Source organism: Leptonychotes weddellii, chromosome 5 (assembly GCF_054177405.1).
Source record: "Leptonychotes weddellii isolate Sample4059 chromosome 5, ASM5417740v2, whole genome shotgun sequence".
NCBI classification, from domain to species: Eukaryota; Metazoa; Chordata; class Mammalia; order Carnivora; family Phocidae; genus Leptonychotes; species Leptonychotes weddellii.
The window spans coordinates 91,578,329-91,598,878 of NC_138373.1; the positions used below are offsets into that span (position 1 = coordinate 91,578,329).

At 37.8% G+C, this 20,550-nt stretch overlaps 1 protein-coding gene across 17 annotated transcripts in view; it reads left to right on the forward strand.

Moving 5' to 3' along the window:
- The window catches only part of BICD1 (BICD cargo adaptor 1), a 206,231-nt gene that overhangs the window by 71,028 nt on the left and 114,653 nt on the right, over positions 1-20,550 (forward strand). For 16 of the 17 annotated variants that reach the window (XR_014145652.1, XR_014145651.1, XR_014145653.1 and 13 more), the window contains one exon: positions 19,848-20,060. Coding sequence is in view for 13 of the 17 variants with exons in the window: in XM_081821449.1 (XP_081677575.1) it covers positions 19,848-20,060 (213 nt within the window). In the remaining 4 variants the exon portion in view is untranslated. Of the gene's footprint in view, positions 1-19,847; positions 20,061-20,550 lie in introns of those variants that run through there. The other variant, XR_014145654.1, reaches the window with a different exon arrangement.

Below are 20,550 nucleotides of genomic sequence, written 5' to 3' on the forward strand. Positions count from 1 at the left end.
ATCTAGTAAAATCCCCCCTCCTCTCATTATTGTTGGAGTGAATTCAGAGGAGCCTGCCTCTCCAAATCACTGCTCCAATCATCTCCGTCATCCAAGGAGATGTAGCCAGGAGAACCACCTGACCAGAAATGTCTACTTTGAACTATGGAATAGAACAAATGAACCTTTATTGTCTTAAGACACTAAGATTTTACTGTTGCTTCTTCCTGTGTTACCCTATTCTGACAAATATACCCTTGCTTTATGGTTTATTTAATGATGCACATTTACTAGGGTTATATACATTCTATAGTAGAGTGGCCAACTATGACATACCCCCAAGTTTCTGAAAGTATACATAGATTTCTCCTGTACAAATATGAATATGTGACCAAAGAACTGATTTTTAGATATTATTGAATTTTAATTAATGTGAATGTAAATGGCCACATATGGCTAATGGCTACCATAATGGATCACAGAGCTTTAGACAGTAGGAAGCTTTTGGCTGTTGATGTGTTATAAATCTTTCCACTATTTCAGCCATCTAAACATAAAACCAACATGTTGTCTAAATTAGACACTTTCTGAATGACTGAGAGTCATAAAAATGAAGAGCAGAAAGTAATCACATCTTCATATAGTGTTTCTTTTTTTTCCTTTTTTTATTATGTTAATCACCATACATTACATCATTAGTTTTAGATGTAGTGTTCCATGATTCATTGTTTGCTATAACACCCAGTGCTCCATTCGGTACGTGCCCTCTTTAATACCCATCACGAGGCTAACCCATCCCCCCATCCCCCTCCCCTCTAGAACCTTTGTTTCTCAGAGTCCATAGTCTCTCATGGTTCATCTCCCCTTCCGATTACCCCCCTTCATTTTTCCCTTCCTGCTATTCTTCTTCTTCTTCTTCTTTTTTTTTTTTAACATATAATGTATTATCTGTTTCAGAGGTACAGACATTGGGGGGAGGGTATGTGCTATGGTGAGTGCTGTGAATTGTGTAAGACTGTTGAATCACAGATCTGTACCTTCATATAGAGTTTCATTGGTGACAGTTTTGACACTAGAGCACTGGTCAGAGTTCTTTACTAGTACAAGTTGACATGAAGGTCCATGTTAATAGATTCCAAATACAGTGCAGAAGAACAAATGGTGGAATGGACATTTTTGCCAAAGTGTAAGTGTGATCTTTACTGACATAAAATAAATTTAAAATGGAGAAGACTTCACAGTCTTAAGTTTCTAAATTTCTTCATTGTTAAGTATGTAAGATGTGTTAGGAATTGATAACTTTGCAAATGCTATGCCTTTGCTTAAATCTCTATATGACATCTGTGGAGATGCTTGTGATCCCAGAAACCACTTACAGGTATTATGAAAGACTCTACATTTCTCTGTGTTTAAAGGTCCATTTCAAAACAGGAGCTGAGTCATGTAATAGAAAGAATATTGGATTCAGAGCAAAATATCTGTATTCTGTTGTCCACTCTCTTGCTATATGAGTTTAGGTAGGTTATTTAAATTCTCTGGGTTGCTTGCTATATGAATTTAGGTAGATTATTTAAATTCTCTGGGTCTCAATTTCTTCTACAGTTTACTTATGAGCTTAGACTACTCACCAACTTTTAAAATTCTGTGACTGAATATTCCTCTATGTCAATCATATTTTTTCTCCTTAACCATTTGCTACTTAACACGTGGAATGGGATGTATTAGAACTGATCCCACCCATGTCAATATGACTTAACTCTTTGCTCCAGGAAATTCTTGCCCAGGAAGATTAGACAGTAAATTAATAAATAACTTCACTGTTTCCTTTAGGAAATTCTTGCAAATCAATTTATCAGGACAAACAGTTTGCTCCTCTGGGCAAACAGCTTTCTTAATGGAACAATGTATTGTTCATCTGGGCAAACAGCTTGACAGGTATGTAGCAGAATGACATTATGCATTATGGTCTTGAAAATGAAGCTACTGTGAATGCTATTTTATTTTACTATCTAATTGAGAGAAAAAATATCTTAGTATGTGAGTCTAGGTATTTTTCTTGACTAGCATGAGACTCTACATAGTTTGTACATTGGTGAGATTAATTATAACAAGAATACTGAGATCATAGACACTGGGTTAATTATAACAAGGTGAGTGAGCAAAATCAATTTTCTATTTTAAACATAGTTTACAACTCTATGTAAACAAGAATTGGTCTATAAAATACATTCTGAGAGATACAGTTTTCTGTAACAAATGTACATAGTCTTAAGGTTCCAGGTTAAAGCCTTTATAGTTTGCATTTTTTTTGTAATTAAGTAATCTTTTGCCCAATATGAGGCTTGAATTCAAGACCCTGAGGTCAAGATTCACATGCTCTACTGACTGAGCCAGCCAGGTGCCCCAACCCTTAATAGTTTGAAATAACATAATACAGAGGTTCCCTGACATTACTTACCCAACACTTACGAGCTACTTATTAGCTTGGGGCCCCTAGGTGGTGCAGTCAGCTAAGCATCCAACTCTTGGTTTTGGCTCAGGCCATGATCTCAGGTTGTGACTTCAGGGTCATGGGATCAAGCCCCATGTCGGGTTCAGCGCTCAGAATAGAGTCTGCTTAAGACTCTCCCTCTTTCTCTGCTCCTCCTCTCTAAAATAAATAAGTAAAATATTTTTTTTAATTAGCTTGACAAGAGACAGAGCATGTGCAAATTTAAACTTAAAGCAGAAATTTGTGCCTGTTGTTTAAGTATTCTTTGTTCAATGTCCTCTTAAAACCCCCAAAGAAAAATACTTCTCAACTTGTCATATTTTTGACCCTTCCTGAATTCTTAAATAACCTGTATTATTTAAGAAATAACTATAAAGTTATTTTTCTCAAAATTTCTCACTCAGTACCTTACTCATGAGTTCTCTCTTTAATTTTTACTAAGGCTGAATTAAAGTATTTTCAAATTTATACTTTTTATTTCCTCATGAAGTCTGGGAGGAAAAGCTTTGTCCTCAGAGTCACAGTTTTACCTTAGGAGATTCAAACATGGGTCCAAAAGCAGGTTGTTGAGGATATGGAGTTAGAACTTAGAATGTAATGTGCCTTTAAGAAGGAATAACCCTGAGAAAAAGTCCTGTGACAGTTACATTCTGTTGCTTTGACATAGCCATTTTGTTGTGGGGTCATTTGATGTAGACTGAAAAGGATACTTTGATTTTCAATGGAAAGAAATGGCCAAATAATGTGCAAAGCAAACCACCTCACCTTCCCTGAGCCTCACCCCACTGTTGACCACCTGTTATATTCTCTTTCCCTTCCTGAACTCCTCTCCCCCCGACTCCCCACCCCTGCCCTATTGATATCAGATATAATGTTAAATTGGAGATGTGGTGAGGCACAAGGCAAATCAGAGAGAAGCATGAGCTGAGCTTGAGGGTTAAATAACATCTGACAGGGGCGCCTGGGTGGCTCAGTTGGTTAAGCGACTACCTTCAGCTCAGGTCATGATCCTGGAGTCCCAGGATCGCCTCCCACATGAGGCTCCCTGCTCAGCGGGGAGTCTGCTTCTCCCTCTGACCCTCCCCCTTCTCATGCTGTTTCTCTCTCTCTCTCAAATAAATAAATGAAATCTTTAAAAAAAATAAAATCTGGCAGACCATCCATGTATAGCTAGACGTTAGAAGTTTTCCAGCCACACTTACTCATCTCAGGAAAAGCCATCAGTCATAAAAAAACAAAGCATCTTTTCCTTCCTGAGATTTTACTTCTATCTTTAATATCTGCCATCTTAAATTCCATTTCTCTCATTTCTCCCTAAAGTTAAAGGCCTTGATGCAGGTTAGAGTTGGGGTGGAAATGTTTGGGCCTATGGTAGAAAAATTCATATTAGTTTTGATTTGAAGAGAAGAATCTGTTTGTGGTTATCATCTTATTACAGATCAGGCCCAAAGGAGGAAACCAGAAAGTCTTCATATTTTCTTACTGACAGAGGAATTTAAGCTCTTGGCCAAGGATGTTAGATATAGAGGGCTGAGGACAGCTTCCTTGACAGCCCCTTAGTATGTATAGCTTCAAAGTTTATGACTATATTCCCTAAGAGATAGAGTTAGCCTTCTGAAGTCTGGATGTCTCAAGGTAACTTATTACAGAGTAGTGAGGACACTTTTATGATGACAAGATACAGATGAGCCATAAGTAAGACAAGAAAGAGCCTCCATCCAGCACAGGTTAGGATTTATAGATCTCTAAGTCCTAGGTATTATGGCTCTTCCTAGCCTTCACCTGCATCAACGGGCTATGACTGACTGCCTAACACAAATCTCTGAGTAACAAGCACGCGTCATATTCCCCCCCCACCTGCCCCAATCCTTTTTAATAATGAATTTGGGGAGAGGACCAAATATCTTTAAAGTTCTCACAGTCTTCTTAAAAATTTTTTGAGAGGAGAATGATTATAGGAGTAATATATATATTACAAATGCTCTAAAAATACTGAAAAAAAAAATAATGAGGAGACTGAACATTCTTCACAGCCAGGGTCAGGGTCAGGGATGAATGTTGCATGACTTAGTAATAAACACCAGCAACTGTGCATTTTCGTAGGCCAGTCTGAATACCCTACCTGTTCATCTGTTTCCCCACCCCCATCTTCCCCATGCTGGTAGTTGAGAGGCATCTCTAAGCCTACTTATTGATTTCACACCTCCCTGTTGGTTCTTTTCACCAAATCTGCTTTAGTACTGCACCAAGGTCTGTTTTTCTTAAAATGACCCTTCTATCTCATGACTTCTGATGGCCTGTAAATAAGTACTGTCTACCTCCTTCCTTCTCCCTCAAGGCTTTTGCTAAATCACCTTCAACCGGAAGCTTTTTCCACTTTCTTCTTGCCAGTTCACTATCAGTGGTTCCCTTTAGGACCAACATCCCAAAGGAGCCTTTAGGTTTGAGCCCTGGCTTCATCAGTTACTGGACTGGTGATTCTAGACAAATTTCTTAACTTTAATTTCTCATGATCTTTTTTCCCTTTTACATCACAGGCTGAGCTGTTGACTTTTGCATCTACTATTCATTTCTACCTTTACTGATATTCCAAGGTTTTCTGTTAACAAGGTTTTCTGTAATGCTATGAATTCATAAAGACATGAATATAAGTCTAGTAGAGATGAATTACAGAGAGGAATAAATGTCAGGCAGAAAGGAGGTTATTGTGAATTAGAATACAATTTATTAAGAGTTCTTGTAAATTTCTGGAAAGAAAGTTTTGAGGATAATTAAAAGTTAGAAAATTATGTAAGACACTATATCACTTGGGATTAGAATTCAGCCACATTTTACAGAAAACTCAAATAGGAGTGGCTTAAACATAAAAGTCCAGAGCTAAGTAGCTCAAGGCTGGTGTGGTGATTCTTTTTTTTTTTTTTAAGATTTTATTTATTTGACAGAGCAAGCACAAGCAGGGGGAGTGGCAGGCAGAAGGAGAGGAGAAGCAGGCTCTCTGCCAAGCAAGGAGTCCAATGTGGGGCTCGATCCCAGGACCCTGGGATCACAACCTGAGCTAAAGGCAGATGCTTAACCGACTGAGCCACCCAGGTGCCCCTGGTGTGGCAATTCTGTGGTCACAAAGAGCCCAGGCTTCTCCTAGTGCTGGTTTACATGCCAAAAGTCTCCTTGTGGTCATAAGATGCTATTAGCGCTCCAGCCATCATGTCTATATTCCAAACTGGAAGAAAATGAAATGGCAAAAGTGCGTATCTCTCAACTGAATCAGCCCCCTTTGAAAGAGCTTTCCTGGCTTCCATTTACTTAGCTTCTGCTTCCATTTCCTTGAACTTCCCTAGAAACCAAGAAAGTTAGGAAAAGTAGTCTTTAAGCTGGGCCACTGCACCCAAATAATGTCAGCATTTCTTGTGAAGGGGAGGGAAGGGTGGATATTGATTAGGTAACTCACAGGCCCTTCCACAACAGCAAACTAGGGCGGAGATAGCTAGATGATGCTTTCACTTTGGTTTGGCCTAAACAAGCTCATATCTTACTCTGCCTGAATTACTTCTGTATTTCCTAACTTCCTACAAGTTCAGAATAAAAGTCTCATATTATCGTACTAATGCTTCTTATCAGGTTCTTCATTTCTGATTTCTCGCTGCAGTTCTGCTATACATAGCGCAGAATACCTAATGCACAGGCGCTGGCGTCAGGGTATTGGGCTTTGAATCCCGGCTCCACCACTGACCAGCTGGTGACTTTGGCAGGTTACTACAAAGTAGTGAATCATGTCATTTGCATTATAAGTAGTGTTTTAGGCTGGGGTGATTTTTAAAAATCCAAGTAAAGGATCACATTACTTTACATGAAGACAGGAAGACACACTCAAAACATACGGTTTATTTACTTTGTGAACCAATAAGAACATAAAGGCCCATGTACGGAGGAAAGGAAATAATGTGTCCAAGAAACATTTTTCTTTTCTTGATTAGTAATAAAAGTCACTTGATCCAAAAATAAAATAAAATAAAATAAAAATAAAAAGGACAAAAGAAAAAAAAAAACAAAACAAAAGTCACTTGATTTATTCTCTTATATCCTAATCACAACTGAGTTTTAAGAAAATCTAGGTCATATTGATAACTCCCTGTCAATACTGCTTTTTTGCTATTAGCTGCAAGATCAGGAATATTCCCTCATTACTTTCTTCTTTAGATTTCAAAAAAGCCTATTGTATTTATTCTCTGAAGATAGAGTGTGAGATAATCCTTTTTCGGGATTGAATGAAATCCTCCTTTCTACTTTCAGTTCTTTCTTCTGAAACAAAGCTTTCCTTTTCTGAGTCCTAAGTAGGAATAATCTCCTCTCGGGGATCCCTCTTAATTAGGGGGATTGTTGTGAGGTCACTGCCTGAGCTAATTTCAGTTCATTTTCTTGAGCTGAATCAACTGAATGGCTTTGTCTACAAGTTGTTCTTTAAAAGGGTAGACTTGTGGTTTTGACGATTTTTAAAAAGATGTTATTTATTTACTTATTTATATATTTAGAGTGTGAGTGGGAGGAGGGGCAGAGAGGGAAAGAGACAATCTCAAGCAGACTCCGGGCAGCGCGGAGCCCAACGTGGGGCTCAATCTCAAGACCCTGAGATCACAACCTTAGCTGAAACGAAGAGTCAGACACTCAACCAACTGAGCCACTGAGGCGTCCCAAGGGGATAGACTTGTTTTTATACAAAACCTGGCTATAAACAAAACCACCAGGTTTCTTCATACAATAAAACAAGGCCTTGATATTCCAGTGATTTGGTACCTAAATGCATAGATTCTGAATGAATGTTTTTTGGAAGGAAGGGTGGCAGAAAGGGAGAAAGGGAAGGGAGGGAAAGTTAGCAAAAAGAAATTTTTTTTTTTAACTGGATATTGGTTTGAGTTTTAATCAGGAAAAGGAATGTAAAATTTATTATTTTTATACTTAGGGACCCAAAATATAGCTTAGGATGACTTAAGAAGTTAAATTCCTTTTATCTACATTTTAATAGACTAAGACCCTCATTGGATAGGACCCAGAAAAAAATTTTTACCTGAATTTTATACATGTTTTGTTCAAAAAACAGAATCTATTAAAAAGTTTAATAAGAGTTTCTTTCTGGTTGTAATACTCATAAAATGTGTGCATTTGAGTTTTGTTTCTGGACAGACATATTCTGCTAAGCAAGCAGTCTCAGAAGAGATTGCTTGCTGAGCATGTATATTTTTCCTTATGCTGATTCTTAAAGTCTCTGTAACTTGCTTGGGACTGTGATAGCCATAATAATAAGAGACTAGCTTCTAACCCAGCCAAATGAGGCTGAAGTGAGCCATCAGAAATAAGATTGACTGTATACATCAGCTAGGGGACAGTGGTTGTCTAAGACTTTTGATCTCAAGATTTCTTATGACAAAAAAATACTTAGAACCCAAGGAGAGCTAAAGAGGAGGAAGCGTGGGTGGACACCATCCTGGGCAGGTGGAGTCCTTTTGGGTGAGCCAAGTTCACCAGGGAAGAAGACTAGATCCTAGCTTGAGGCCTAAACCTTTATGAGTAAAACACGTGTTAAAGACCTCAAGGGGCCCCGTAGGCAATGGTGAGCAAGGGTTTGGAGGTCCTTAATTGCCCTAAATTGCGGGGGTGGGGGAAGAAAAGTGTAACTTTTTTTCTTTTTCTACTTTTTGAGATTATCTGTATTTTCTTTAATAATTGTATATATTCCTTACATAAAGGAAAGAAAAACCTAGGTTTTATATATTCACTGGCTAAATTTCAAAATCAATATGGATTTGCTCCTTTCCTACAAAGTATGGCATTTTCATTTAATAGATTGCCATTAGTAATGACATCCTGTTTGATGCAGATAGTTCAAAGCTTAAATCACAATGATAAGGGTCTGGATGATGTAAGCTATGCCTTCTTTCTCAGGGGAACTGCTCCTCACTTCCGTACCCAAAGAACATCAGTGGAGTATTATGGGATAGCCTAGAAACAGGCACACTTATGCCAATATGATTTATGGCTGACTTGGCACTCGACATCAGCGGAAAAGGAGGGGCAATTCATTAAATAGTGCTAGGGAAATTGATTATTTATATAGAAATATATAATATATAGAAAATAATTAAAATAGATCTGTACTTCATTCCGTACACAAACATCAATCTCAAGTAGATTAAGGGACTTAAATGTAAAAGGCAAAACTTTTAAACTTTTGGAAGAAAATACAGAATAACTTTATGACCTTGGAGGAGGGAAGGCTTAAATGAGACATGAAAAGTCCTAGCCAGGGAGCAAAGGATTGGCCATTGGACTGCCTTAAAATCAGGGACATTATTTCATCAAAAGACATCACTGAAAGAATGGGAGGGGGGGCCACAAACTGGGAGAAAATATTTGCCATACTTATTACTAACAAATAGTAAGGAAACAGGAACCCGTCCTTTAGAAAATGAGATCTGTAGGGGTGCCTGGGTGGCTCAGTCAGTTAAGCATCTGACTTGATTTCTGCTCAGGTCGTGGTCTCAGGGTCCTGAGATTTAGCCCTGCATCGAGCTCCGTGCTCAGCACGGAGTCTGCCTGTCCTTCTCCCTCTGCCCCTCACCCCCTCTTTAAAGAGAAGGAAAAAAAGACACTGTAAAATGAGTGAAAAAACAAGCAGGGAAGATAATTGCCATGCATATAACTGACAAATTAATAAAAGGGGGAAAATGCACTCTGTTGAAAATGAAAAAAGCCTTGAGTAGAAACTACACAGAAATGGAAATGGAATGGTTAATAAAATATGAAAATGCATAACTTCATTAGTAATCAGGGAAATGCAAATGAAACCACCAGGTGGTAAAAAAGCTTCAGAGTCTAAAAGTCAAGAAAAAGGATGTGGAGCAATAGGAACTCTTGGACGCCGCTGGTGACAGTGAATCTGCAGCAACATTGGAATGCTCTGCAGCCCTGCTGGGAAGAGCTGAGGCTGTATGTCATCTACAACCTGGCCATTTCAGCTCCTGGCCCACACCCTAGAGCCATGGTTCTCAGCCCTTCCTTACATGAGAATCTCGAAATGAGCATGTCAGACCTGTGGATACCCCAGACCTTGTGTGCCTAAGTGCCCAGAGGCACCACTGCAAACTCACAGAATACCATGGGATATTTTACATGTTTGAGGGGAACACACTATGTGGCTTCTTTTGACACTGTGTGAACTACGAGCTCAAGATAGTTCAGTTCACAGTTTCAATATTAGATTGAGCTATTCTTTTTTTTTGTGCAATATTTTGCAAAGCTGGGTTTTCAATTGTTGCTCTAATAAAAAGCAGATGCCATATGAAAATCAATGTGGAACAGAAAATGAGGATGACAGGGTCCAATCTGATTCTAGGTTTGAGAAGTTGTGCAGTGCCCAGTGGGGGCACACATCTTATTAGTACATAATTGTGGTTATTTAAGAATGAAATGAAAATATTATTTTTTCTTTAAATTTACATACACTAGTTTTTCAAACAGTGACTACATTCTTAGGACATAAACGCTTATTTATGTATTTATATATATTTTTAAAGATTTTATTTATTTATTTGTTTGAGAGAGAGAGAGAGAAACAACATGAGAGGGGAGAGGGTCAGAGGGAGAAGCAGGCTCCCCGTTGAGCCGGGAGCCCGATGTGGGACTCGATCCTAGGACTCTGGGATCATGACCCAGACCTGTGGATACCCCAGACCTCGTGTGCCTAAGTGCCCAGAGGCACCACTGCAAACTCACAGAAGACCATGGGATATTTTACATATGCATAGCCTTCCCCACCAGAGAGGTACATTTGTTACAATCACTGAACCTACACTGATACATCATTATCATTCAAAGTCCATAGTTTATGTTAGGATTAACATAAGCGAAGGCAGTCGCTTAACCAGCTGAGCCACCCAGGCGCCCCATAAACACTTATTTAGTAAAAGGAATTGTTCAGTATTTCTTTTGTCCTGTGGTGCTATGAAAACATTATTGAGACACCAGATGTACCTTAAACCAAGAATGTTTAGGAATCTCTGTCCCAAATCAGTTAACTCAGAATATTTGGAGATGGGGTCTGTGTGTGTGTGTTTTTCAAAAGCTTTCCAGGTGATTCTAATGGGCCACTAGGGCTGAGAACCATTAGAGAGAAACTTTTGCACTTGTGACTTAGGATAATGCTATACAAAGTGTGTGTATCTGGGAACCAGCACTGGTTTGCAAATTATTTCCTACAGGTCTGTACCAAGATAAATATAGTTTATATTAATAACACAGTGAATAATGGTACACTTTTTATAATCCTTTTGTAATCCTTTTTTTCTTCTATGCTATGTTTGTTCTGGTTAAATTTATTGAAATATAATTTTGTCTATTAAATTTAAAGTTTAAAAAATTGCTTGAGTGAATACTGGTGAGGATATGGAGCAACGTGAACTCCCATGCATTGCTGGTGGAAATGCAAAATGGTACAGCTACTTTGGAAGACAGTTTGGTGGTTTCCTATAAAACTAAACATACTCTTGCTATATGATCTAGCAATTATGGTCCTTAAGATATCTACCCAAAGGAATATGGATATGAAAACATACCCACAAAAAACCTGCACATGGATATTTACAGCATCTTTGTTCATAGTTGCCAAAACTTGAAAGCAACAAAGATGTCCTTCAGCCGATGAATGGATAAATAAAAAGTGGTACACCCAAACAATGAAATATTATTCAGTGCTAAAAGGAAATGAGCTATCAAACCATGAAAAGACATGGAGGATACTTACATGCATATTACTAAATGAAAGAAGCAATCTGAGAAGGCTAAATACATCCTGTATGATTCCAACTATATGGCACTCTTGGTGGCAAAACTATGGAGATGGTGAAAAGATCCGTGGTTGCCAGGGGCTAGCGAGGAGGAGGGATGAATAGGCAGGGCACAGAGAATTTTTAGAGTAGTAAATTGTTTGATACTATAAAGGTGGATATAAGTCATTATACATTTTTCCAAATTATACATTTTTCCAAATCTACACAAAGTATATCAAGTGAATCCTAATGTAAACTATGGACTTTGAATGATAATGATGTATCAGTGTAGGTTCAGTGATTGTAACAAATGTACCTCTCTGGTGGGGAAGGCTATACATATGTGGGAGCAAGGAATAATGGGAAATCTCCATAACCTTCCTCTCAGTTTTGCTGTGTACCTAAAACTGCTCTTAAAAAAACAGTCTTAAAAAATAATTGAGGCTTATATTTTGTATTTTTCGTCTCACATTTTTCTAGTGATTTATATTTGTACAGCTTTATTAAGGTATAACTGACATACAACAAGCTGCACATATTTAAAGTGAACAGTTTGTTCAGTTTTGGTGTATGCATACACTTATTAAGTCATTACCACAACCAAGATAATGAACATATCCATCAGTCCTTAAAATATTTTCATGCCCCTTGGTAATCCCTCCCTTTTGCCCCTACACACCCCTTCCTCAACAACCCCCAGCCCAACTCAGAGCAACCCTCACCTGCTTCCTATTGATTGGCTTACATTCTCTACAATGTCATATAAATGGAATCTTACAGTATGCACTCTGGGTTTGTCTGGCTTCTTGTACTCAGAATAATTATTTTGCATGTCATTGCATGTGTCAGTGGTTCATTCCTTTTCTTTGCTGAGTAATGTTCCATTGTATGGCTATACCACATTTGTTTATCCATTCATCTATTGGTGGACATTTGAGTTGTTTCTAGTTTTTGGCTATTACAGATAAAGTTGCTATAAACATTTACATACAAATCTCTATGTGGACACATGCTTTCATTTATTTGGGTAAATAAATACAAGTGGAACAGTTAGGTCATATGGTAGGAGTATGCTTAAAGTAATTTATTTTTATTATATTTTATAAAAGCGTTAGTCCACTAGAGATTGGAAATAAAACTGTTACTCACCACATGTATTTTGAGAAGGACTGGCCTAGGAGATAGGCACAAGAATATTCAGAGCTACATTGTTTATATCATCAAAGAACTAGAAGCAATCCAATTATCCATTGTCAAGAGAATGGATTATTAAAATGAGGTATATATTTATTCAGTAGACTATAGCAATGAAAAAAGATGAGTTACAGCTATACCAAGCAAAATGGATACATTGTAGGAATGTGAAGTTGAGTTAAAAAAGCAAATTGCAAAAGAGTGTGTATGGAATGATTCCATTTTAAGACTTTAAAAACAAACAATATTGAACAGTATATTGTTTACAAATACATATGTATATGGTAAACTACAAAAAAAAGCAAGAAAATGGTAAATACAAAATTTAGGATAGCGTTTACTTGGGGAGGTATTGGGGTGCAATGAGGGAGATAGGACAAAGGAAGGGCAAACGGAAGCTTTTGATGCTAGTGGGTCATGGTCTTTTTCTTAAACTACAGAAATTAATTTTGATTTTTTTTTGCTTATATTTTGTTATAAATTTTCTTTGTGTATATTCAATATACAACAAAATTTAGAAAAATCTCAGAATAGTTTGAAAGGGGGTTTTTTCAGCAAGACAGAAGGTGCTAATTACAAAGCAGCAAGGATACCAAAAAAAAAAAAATCTAGGCTTTAAGTAAATGTATATTTGAATAAACTGTTAGGTATTACACTTGGAAAAATCAGGGGCAATAACCCAAGTTGTCATAACTATCCTGTGTTTCCCAGATGGATGGGATTTATAATCGGGTAGGACTTAGGTTAAAAATCAGAAAAGATGGGGAAAGTTAAGGAAGAGTTGAAAATTCTCACTGAAAGAAGATAAAACTGAATTCTTTGCTAAAATAAACCTTAGAGCCTAGGGCTTGACAAATTTGTTTGCCTTTTTACATTTTTAATGGCTTAATAAAAACAAAAGGGTTATATCAGAACTTCTGGTAAGAGGTTTAGTGTTTCAGAAATGCACAGGGAGCTGCAGTCCATAGAGAGGCGAACTGCCTCTTGAGTCATGGGCGAGCTCAGAGGACCTTCACACCAGAGGAAACAACAGCCCGCCAGTGTCAGATCTGAGAATTCCAAAGGGCAGGTGAGAGACGCTGAGGACTGGTACTGAGTAAGCATCTACTGTGTGCAATGCATTTTGTGGTGGATTTTTTTTATTAAAGATTTTATTTATTTATTTGAGAGAGAGAGACAGAGATAGCGAGAGAGCGCATGAGCATGGAGGAGAGGGAGCCATACATGGGGCTCCATCCCAGGATCCTGCGATCATGACCTGCGCCAAAGGCAGATGCTTAACCAACTGAGCCACCCAGGCACCCCTTGTGGATTTTATCTCTCTTCTCTGATATCCTTACTTTTTAGGGCTATTCTGGTTTTACTTTTAAGGTAGATGCTGTTCTTCTCGTTTTGTATGAGATGACTGAGACATAGAATTACAAAACATTGCCAGAGATTTCAGAAGAGGCAAATTTAAACCCAAATGCGTTTGATTCCAAAGCACATTTTCTTTCTCCTAATAATAGCCAATAATATTTGAGCACTTACTGTATTTGTACCAAGAACTGATCCAAGTGATAACATAGATTTTCTCTTTTAAGCCTCACAACAACACTATGAGATGAGTAAACTGAGGTACAAAATGTTAGGTAACTTGCTCAGTGTTCTGCAGTTAGTAAGTGGCAGAGTTGGTCCAGCTTAGGAGCTCACACCCTTGACCTCTTTTGCCTCTTATGAGTACGTGCCCTTTCAAGGATCAGGCTTGATTCTAACTGTCAAGGATACCCGATGACTCCTAATAACTTGAGCCATGAGTCATGGAAACCAATTTCTCCCAGCTGGGTATTTTTGGGTTGTCTCACCTTCAATGATCCTTTCTTTTTTAATTGGATCATACCCTCTAAGACATTTTGCTGCTGGAGTAAGTGGTTTGGGAAATGTTTCTCAGTTCTAACAAGTTTAGCTCACACTTATTGTGTGTGTGCATATGTGTGCACACTTTATGAAATCCTTTGGACCCATTATTTTCCACAGAATGAGAATGAATCCTTAATAGAACTCAGTTCTCTTAAACTCTCAAACTCCATTCTTCAACATGGACTTTCTTTAAGGCTTAAATTTCAAAGAAATGGTTATTCAACATTATTTAAACCATTTGGTGGGATTATAACTCATATCCTTTCTACTCCAAAAGTATTTGAAGTAGATTAAAATAAAAGAAACCAATACCATAGGGATAAAAGCAACAAAAACTCAAAACAGTATAGAGAAAACAGGAGAGTTATACCAGAAACTTAAGATACTTTAGCTAATTGCTGTAGAGCATTTAATGCTGAATTTCCTGGCCAGCTGAGGCAACAGAGACATATAATTGGTCAAATAGTTTTTATTGTATGTTCAAAGAAGGTAAAGTAGTTCATTGGGGAAGATGGGTTACAGTGACAGGCTAGTTGCCAACCCTTTTCTTCTTACAAGTTAAATCATGTCTCAGTAATCCCTGGCTCACTCAGGTCTTAAAGTGCTGTGTCAGAGACTTAAAGAAGATGCCACCATGCCGCCAATGGTCTTCAAAGAGGTCACATGGCAGTGCAGTAATTCTTGCTTAGTAACACTTAAATTTAGGCTTGCTGCTTTGGGGAAAGGCCAGCTTCTGGCTCACTCCTTCCTTTGTTCAGGTCTGCTCAAAGGTTACCCCCTTCCCTGAAGTTCCTGTCTAAATAGGGCTTCCTCTCTCAGCGCCTGCCTTACTCTCTATCCATGCACTGTCCAACATGGTAGCCATTAGCCAAATGTGACAATTAAAATTCATGAAATTACATAAAATTTAAAAATTCAGTTCTTTGGTCACACTAGCCACAATTTAAGAGCTCAATAGTCACCCGTGGTTAGTGGTTAGTGGACAACACAGATACATCTTTACAGAAAGGTCTAGTAGGCAGTGCTATTCTATGCTTTTACCCTGGCTTTCATTTTCTTTCTAGAACTTTTGCAACATTATGCCACATACTTATTGATTTATTTATGTTCCACTGGAATGTATGCTCCCACTAGCAGAGATCTTTTTTTCTAGAACATAGCAGATCTTCAGTGCCTTAACCAGCGCCTATTACAGTTCTCTGTAAATACTTGTTGAGTGAATGAACAAACAAATAAATTTTAGTATTTCAAATAAAAACTATTTTGTCTAATGTCCTTGGGTGACTTAGCACACTGTCCTGCTACAGTTTTTAAGATGAAAGAATGAAAATTCTGTAACCAAGGACACATATTTTTAACATAATGTGATGTTATTAAATTTTATTTCTTTAATCATTCATATTAGGAAGGATAATAAGTATGAAAATTCCACTTAACAGCTAATATATTGTCCTGAACATGAATGTAAAAAATATCAGTCTTCTTTGGATTAAGAAGTCATGTGAGTAGAATGAGAAAGGAAAGAACTTACTATATAACTACATTAGTTATGTACATTAGTATGTAATTGAAAGCAACTGCAATACATTGCAATGGACTCTATGAAGGTAATATTGTGCAATTAAATCATAATATATTCCAAAATTGTATAGAAATGTCAGTTTACTTGAATTAATTTCAAATGAAAATTATGCATGAAATGATTGCAGTACCTAAAAGGAATTTGCTGTCTGAACGAAATATAACTAGAAGCATGACTACCCTAGGTTTGCCTATAAATAGACATTGAAGCTAGTTTTGTGATTTCTGCCAAGGATACAGCTTCAGTGGCCTTGAAAAAGATTGTTTGTCTTCTCTTGGGCCTAGCTTTTTCAGGACATACTTGGAATAGTGATGGAGGAAGAAGCTCCCTGGCAGAGCCTGACAGGTCTGGTCAATCCACTTTAACAATTAGCCAAATGATAGATGTCAGTTGGCGTCCTGTCCCATTCCACTTACTGACAATTAGGAATTAGGCAGAGTAGGAGTGTTTTCTCCTTTACTCTCCCTTTCTAAAATGCAGATATTTTCTGAGTAGTGTTAGTACTCAGTGGCTTTGCAAATGCACATCTTGGGGCATCTGTAGCCTGTGCAGCGTTGATATTATTTTTCTATTACAAGTGAAAAACACCATGGTTAATGTCCTTGGATAACCTTGCATACTTTCATTGGTTTTCAGTCAGGTCCAATGAAGGGCCAGGTTCTTCATAAAAATAATGACTAACTTTGGAAACCCATATGTTCAGTTAAGGTTTCTGAGCTGCAGTAAATATAAAGAGTCATCAAAATGTTTATATTTGCAATTTCCATTCTTGATTCTTTTTTGAAAATCTATTCCATGTATTTATCTGAAAATTTTTATTTCCTTTGGTGCTGGATCCAGAGTACAGTTTTTAAAACTTTATGTCAGAGGTGGAAAGGCAAATTCACTTGCTGTTAAGACTTCAGAGGTTGTTTTAGCTACCAAGAGACCATCGCCTATGTGCTGAGGATAATATGAGAGCCATATTCTGAGTGCCTAAGTCTATTGATTTTACTCAGGCAGAGTAAAGAAAATGACCCTGTGGCAGTTTTCTGTTACAAAGAAGTGGAAAAGTAAGTTGTAAAAAGGAAGCTAGCTGAGTTGCTTGATGCACAGTTCATGCTAATTGTAAATTTTATTAATGCCTAACTGTATAGTCAGGATTCTTTTGCTAGGGTGAGGGCCTGGTGAAGACTTCAGCAGTCACTGCGGGGAAATGTGCTGCCAGATCTCTCCCCTCCAAAGGCTATCTAATGGGTAATGAATTCAGAATTGACCTCACAGAATCTGACCATTACTGATGGAAAAGCAAAGTAAACATCACCCCTGAGATACTTTTTCATCTGTTCATGAGTCTATATGCTTATTACTACATATAGAAATTTGGCTACTCAAATAAGAACTTCTTTCTGTTCAAAGACTTAACAAGCCAAATGCCAAGAGTGTTGTACTCTGTACAGATGAACATCCATCCATCCATTCATACTGGAATGTTTCTTTCTCAGTTGATGCTTAGGAACCATCTTTAGATTTTGATCCATATAGAGATTCTAAGATAGTTTATTGAGACACAGGTTTGCAGGTTATTATTTTTCTAAATTTCTGTTCTATGAGTGAATTTTTTTTTTTAAAGACTTTATTTATTTACTTGATAGAGAGAGAGACACACACAGTGAGAGAGGGAACACAAGCAGGGGGAGTGGGAGAGGGAGAAGCAGGCTTCCCGCGGAGCAGGGAGCCTGATGCGGGGCTCGATCCCAGGACCCTGGGATCATGACCTGAGCTGACGGCAGACGCCCAATGACTGAGCCACCCAGGTGCCCCCTCTGACTGAAATTTGAAGAGGAGTCTTTGAAATCATTAAATCATGCTGTCTCCTCCTAATAAGTATTAAGACTATGCAAATATCCCATTTCTCATCATACTTTTGGCCTATTAATTTTATATTCCATTGATAATTTTTACCTGCAACAATTATTACTTGGTGTTTGCCAAATTCTGATATATTTTATTTCCATCATTCCTATCCCTACTACATTTATTAATTAGAATTCTACTATAAGGAAGAGCTATTCCTTCCCTCATTTATTCAGTTATTGTATCAATGTGGACTCATGACTATATTATTCTATTGATTATAATTCATTACTACAGTTACTTATTTTATTGCCCAAATTATCCCAGATTTGGCCATTGGCAGCCCCTTCTGACAGGCTCTTCTGTCCTTTGACAAATCCCTATTATTTTTTGAAAGCATTTTGTTATTTACTCTTTGGCACCACAAGATGTATGAAATTCATTTTGCTTTAGCTCAAGAATGGATCATTTCTCCAAAGAACGCTAGTCCTTTTAATTGGAGATTGATAACAAAATCCGGGTGCAGGTATGCTCATTGCTACTGAGATGTTCTTGCTTCTGGGCCTCTCAGTGGGCAGAGCTGGGAAATACATGCATGGATATGCACATATGGAAATGTCTCTCTCCATCTGTCTATGAATATTTACCTATTAAAGACTGAAAGTTAATCCTGATGCTTCTTTTTTTTTTTTTTAAGGTTTTATTTATTTATTTGACAGAGAGAGACACAGCAAGAGAGGGAACACAAGCAGGGGGAGTGGGAGAGGGAGAAACAGGCTTCCTGCGGAGCAGGGAGCCCAATTCGGGGCTCGATCCCAGGACCTGGGGTCATGACCTGAGCTGAAGGCAGACGCTTAATGACTGAGCCACCCAGGCACCCCCATCCTGATGCTTCTAATTATAACTTAGTACCACTAGTTTCCTTCTAGAATTCTCCCTTTCCTTACTTGTAACTTTCTCCAATAGTGAGAGACCTGGCATTCATGATTGGTAATATAGTTACTTATTCGTTCAACCCTAGTATACATATAAAGAAGTTTTTAGAATTGTGATCCTATAATCCCTGTGAGAATTTACTAACTCGACTATAGGATTTGGGTACAGTTCTTTTTGTCTTTGGCATATAACAAAAATACTGATTTCCCAAATTACTCAGGCCAGATCTTTTCTTCTCCATCCCTTTTAGTGTGGTTAAGTTGTTCATTTGTGTACAACTAGGAACATTTGTTACTGTTTGTGTTCCACATGGGGTCCCCTGACACCCAGAGGTTGGTTTTTGTTATTATTTATTTGGGAGGTATGTGAAACATTACTATAGTTCTGAGAGTCAGGACTGTATGAAAAGGCATGCTCCTGAAAGTATCCCTTATCCCTTGTATTGCATTCTACCCCACCCCTCTGCCTCATTCCCACTCATCCCCTGTGGCTTACCAACTTCATTAATTTCTGGTTTATTCTGTATTTCTTTTTTGCACAAATATGTAGATACACACAAATTTTCTTATACAGTGACTACATTTCAATGTTGGTTTTGTTGTTGTTGTTGTTTTTGTAGTATTGAGCAATTTGAATGCCATTTGGGGATTTTCTCTCTTCAGGGTGCTGTTCATAATTGGTGTGTTCTTACCACTAGTGTATCAGAAAGCTAATGAAACCATTATTTTCTTCCTTGAAAAATGTTTTTGGGATTTTTTTTCAAGAATGAAAGTGAGAATGTGAATTTTGATTACCTCATTAGCACTGAACTGTCTGTTTCTTAATAGGATTGGTTTAAGAAAATAGTAACATAAAACAAGCAGTATTTTTCAAGTTTTCCTTAACTCATTATATGTATCTTTAGCAAGATATTTAAAAATTCTCTTTCCCCTTTTCAATTGAATTTGAATTATTTTAAGTATCAGTGAGAACAGTTAGATTGTTGCATAAAATGTGTTGTTTTGCTTCTCTAAAATACAAAACAAAACATTTCCCCAAGTCTGTTTAAATAGTGCTATGGTACATTTCATCGGACACTTTTTTTTTTTTTTTTTCCTGAACTACTTTGCAGGCCTTTGGGCAGTCCTTCTCCATCCACCGGAAGGTTGCTGAGGATGGAGAGACTCGGGAGGAAACGCTTCTGCAGGAGTCTGCATCAAAGGAAGCTTACTATCTGGGGAAGATCTTGGAGATGCAGAACGAACTGAAACAGAGCCGGGCTGTGGTCACCAACGTTCAGGCAGAAAATGAGAGGCTCACAGCCGTTGTGCAGGATCTGAAGGAGGTAAACAGCAAACTCCCTGTGAGAGATTTGTGTGAGCAAGCAATAAGTTAAAATTCTTTCTAGGAGAGAGGAATAAAACTTTTTCTTTGATCAGAGGAGCTGTCTTAAACAAGAAGCACACAATACTGATGCTAACGATTTTTCTTGTTTAGTGAAATGACAGCTTGTTCTGAAATGAGCTTTTCTCTTATTGTGTGTTAAGAATTAAAATCTACTTATGGAGTAGTTGGGAATTGGCCTTGCTATTTCTGCAAAGGTTTAAAGAAATATAGTGACCGTAGCACTTCCTCTTCCTTTTACCTATTTTAATACAAGGTGGAGAAGAACAGTTGGCCATGATGCTCTATGTTGGCACCAATTCAAAATGACAGTAGTGTTAGCTCAGGACCCTTCCCACTAGGGAATGAGACCCCAAGGGAGTGTCTGTGGGGTCGTAGAGTCTGGCCATGCAGAGCCATAACTATTTTTCTGGTTTTAGAGAAGGCAGCAG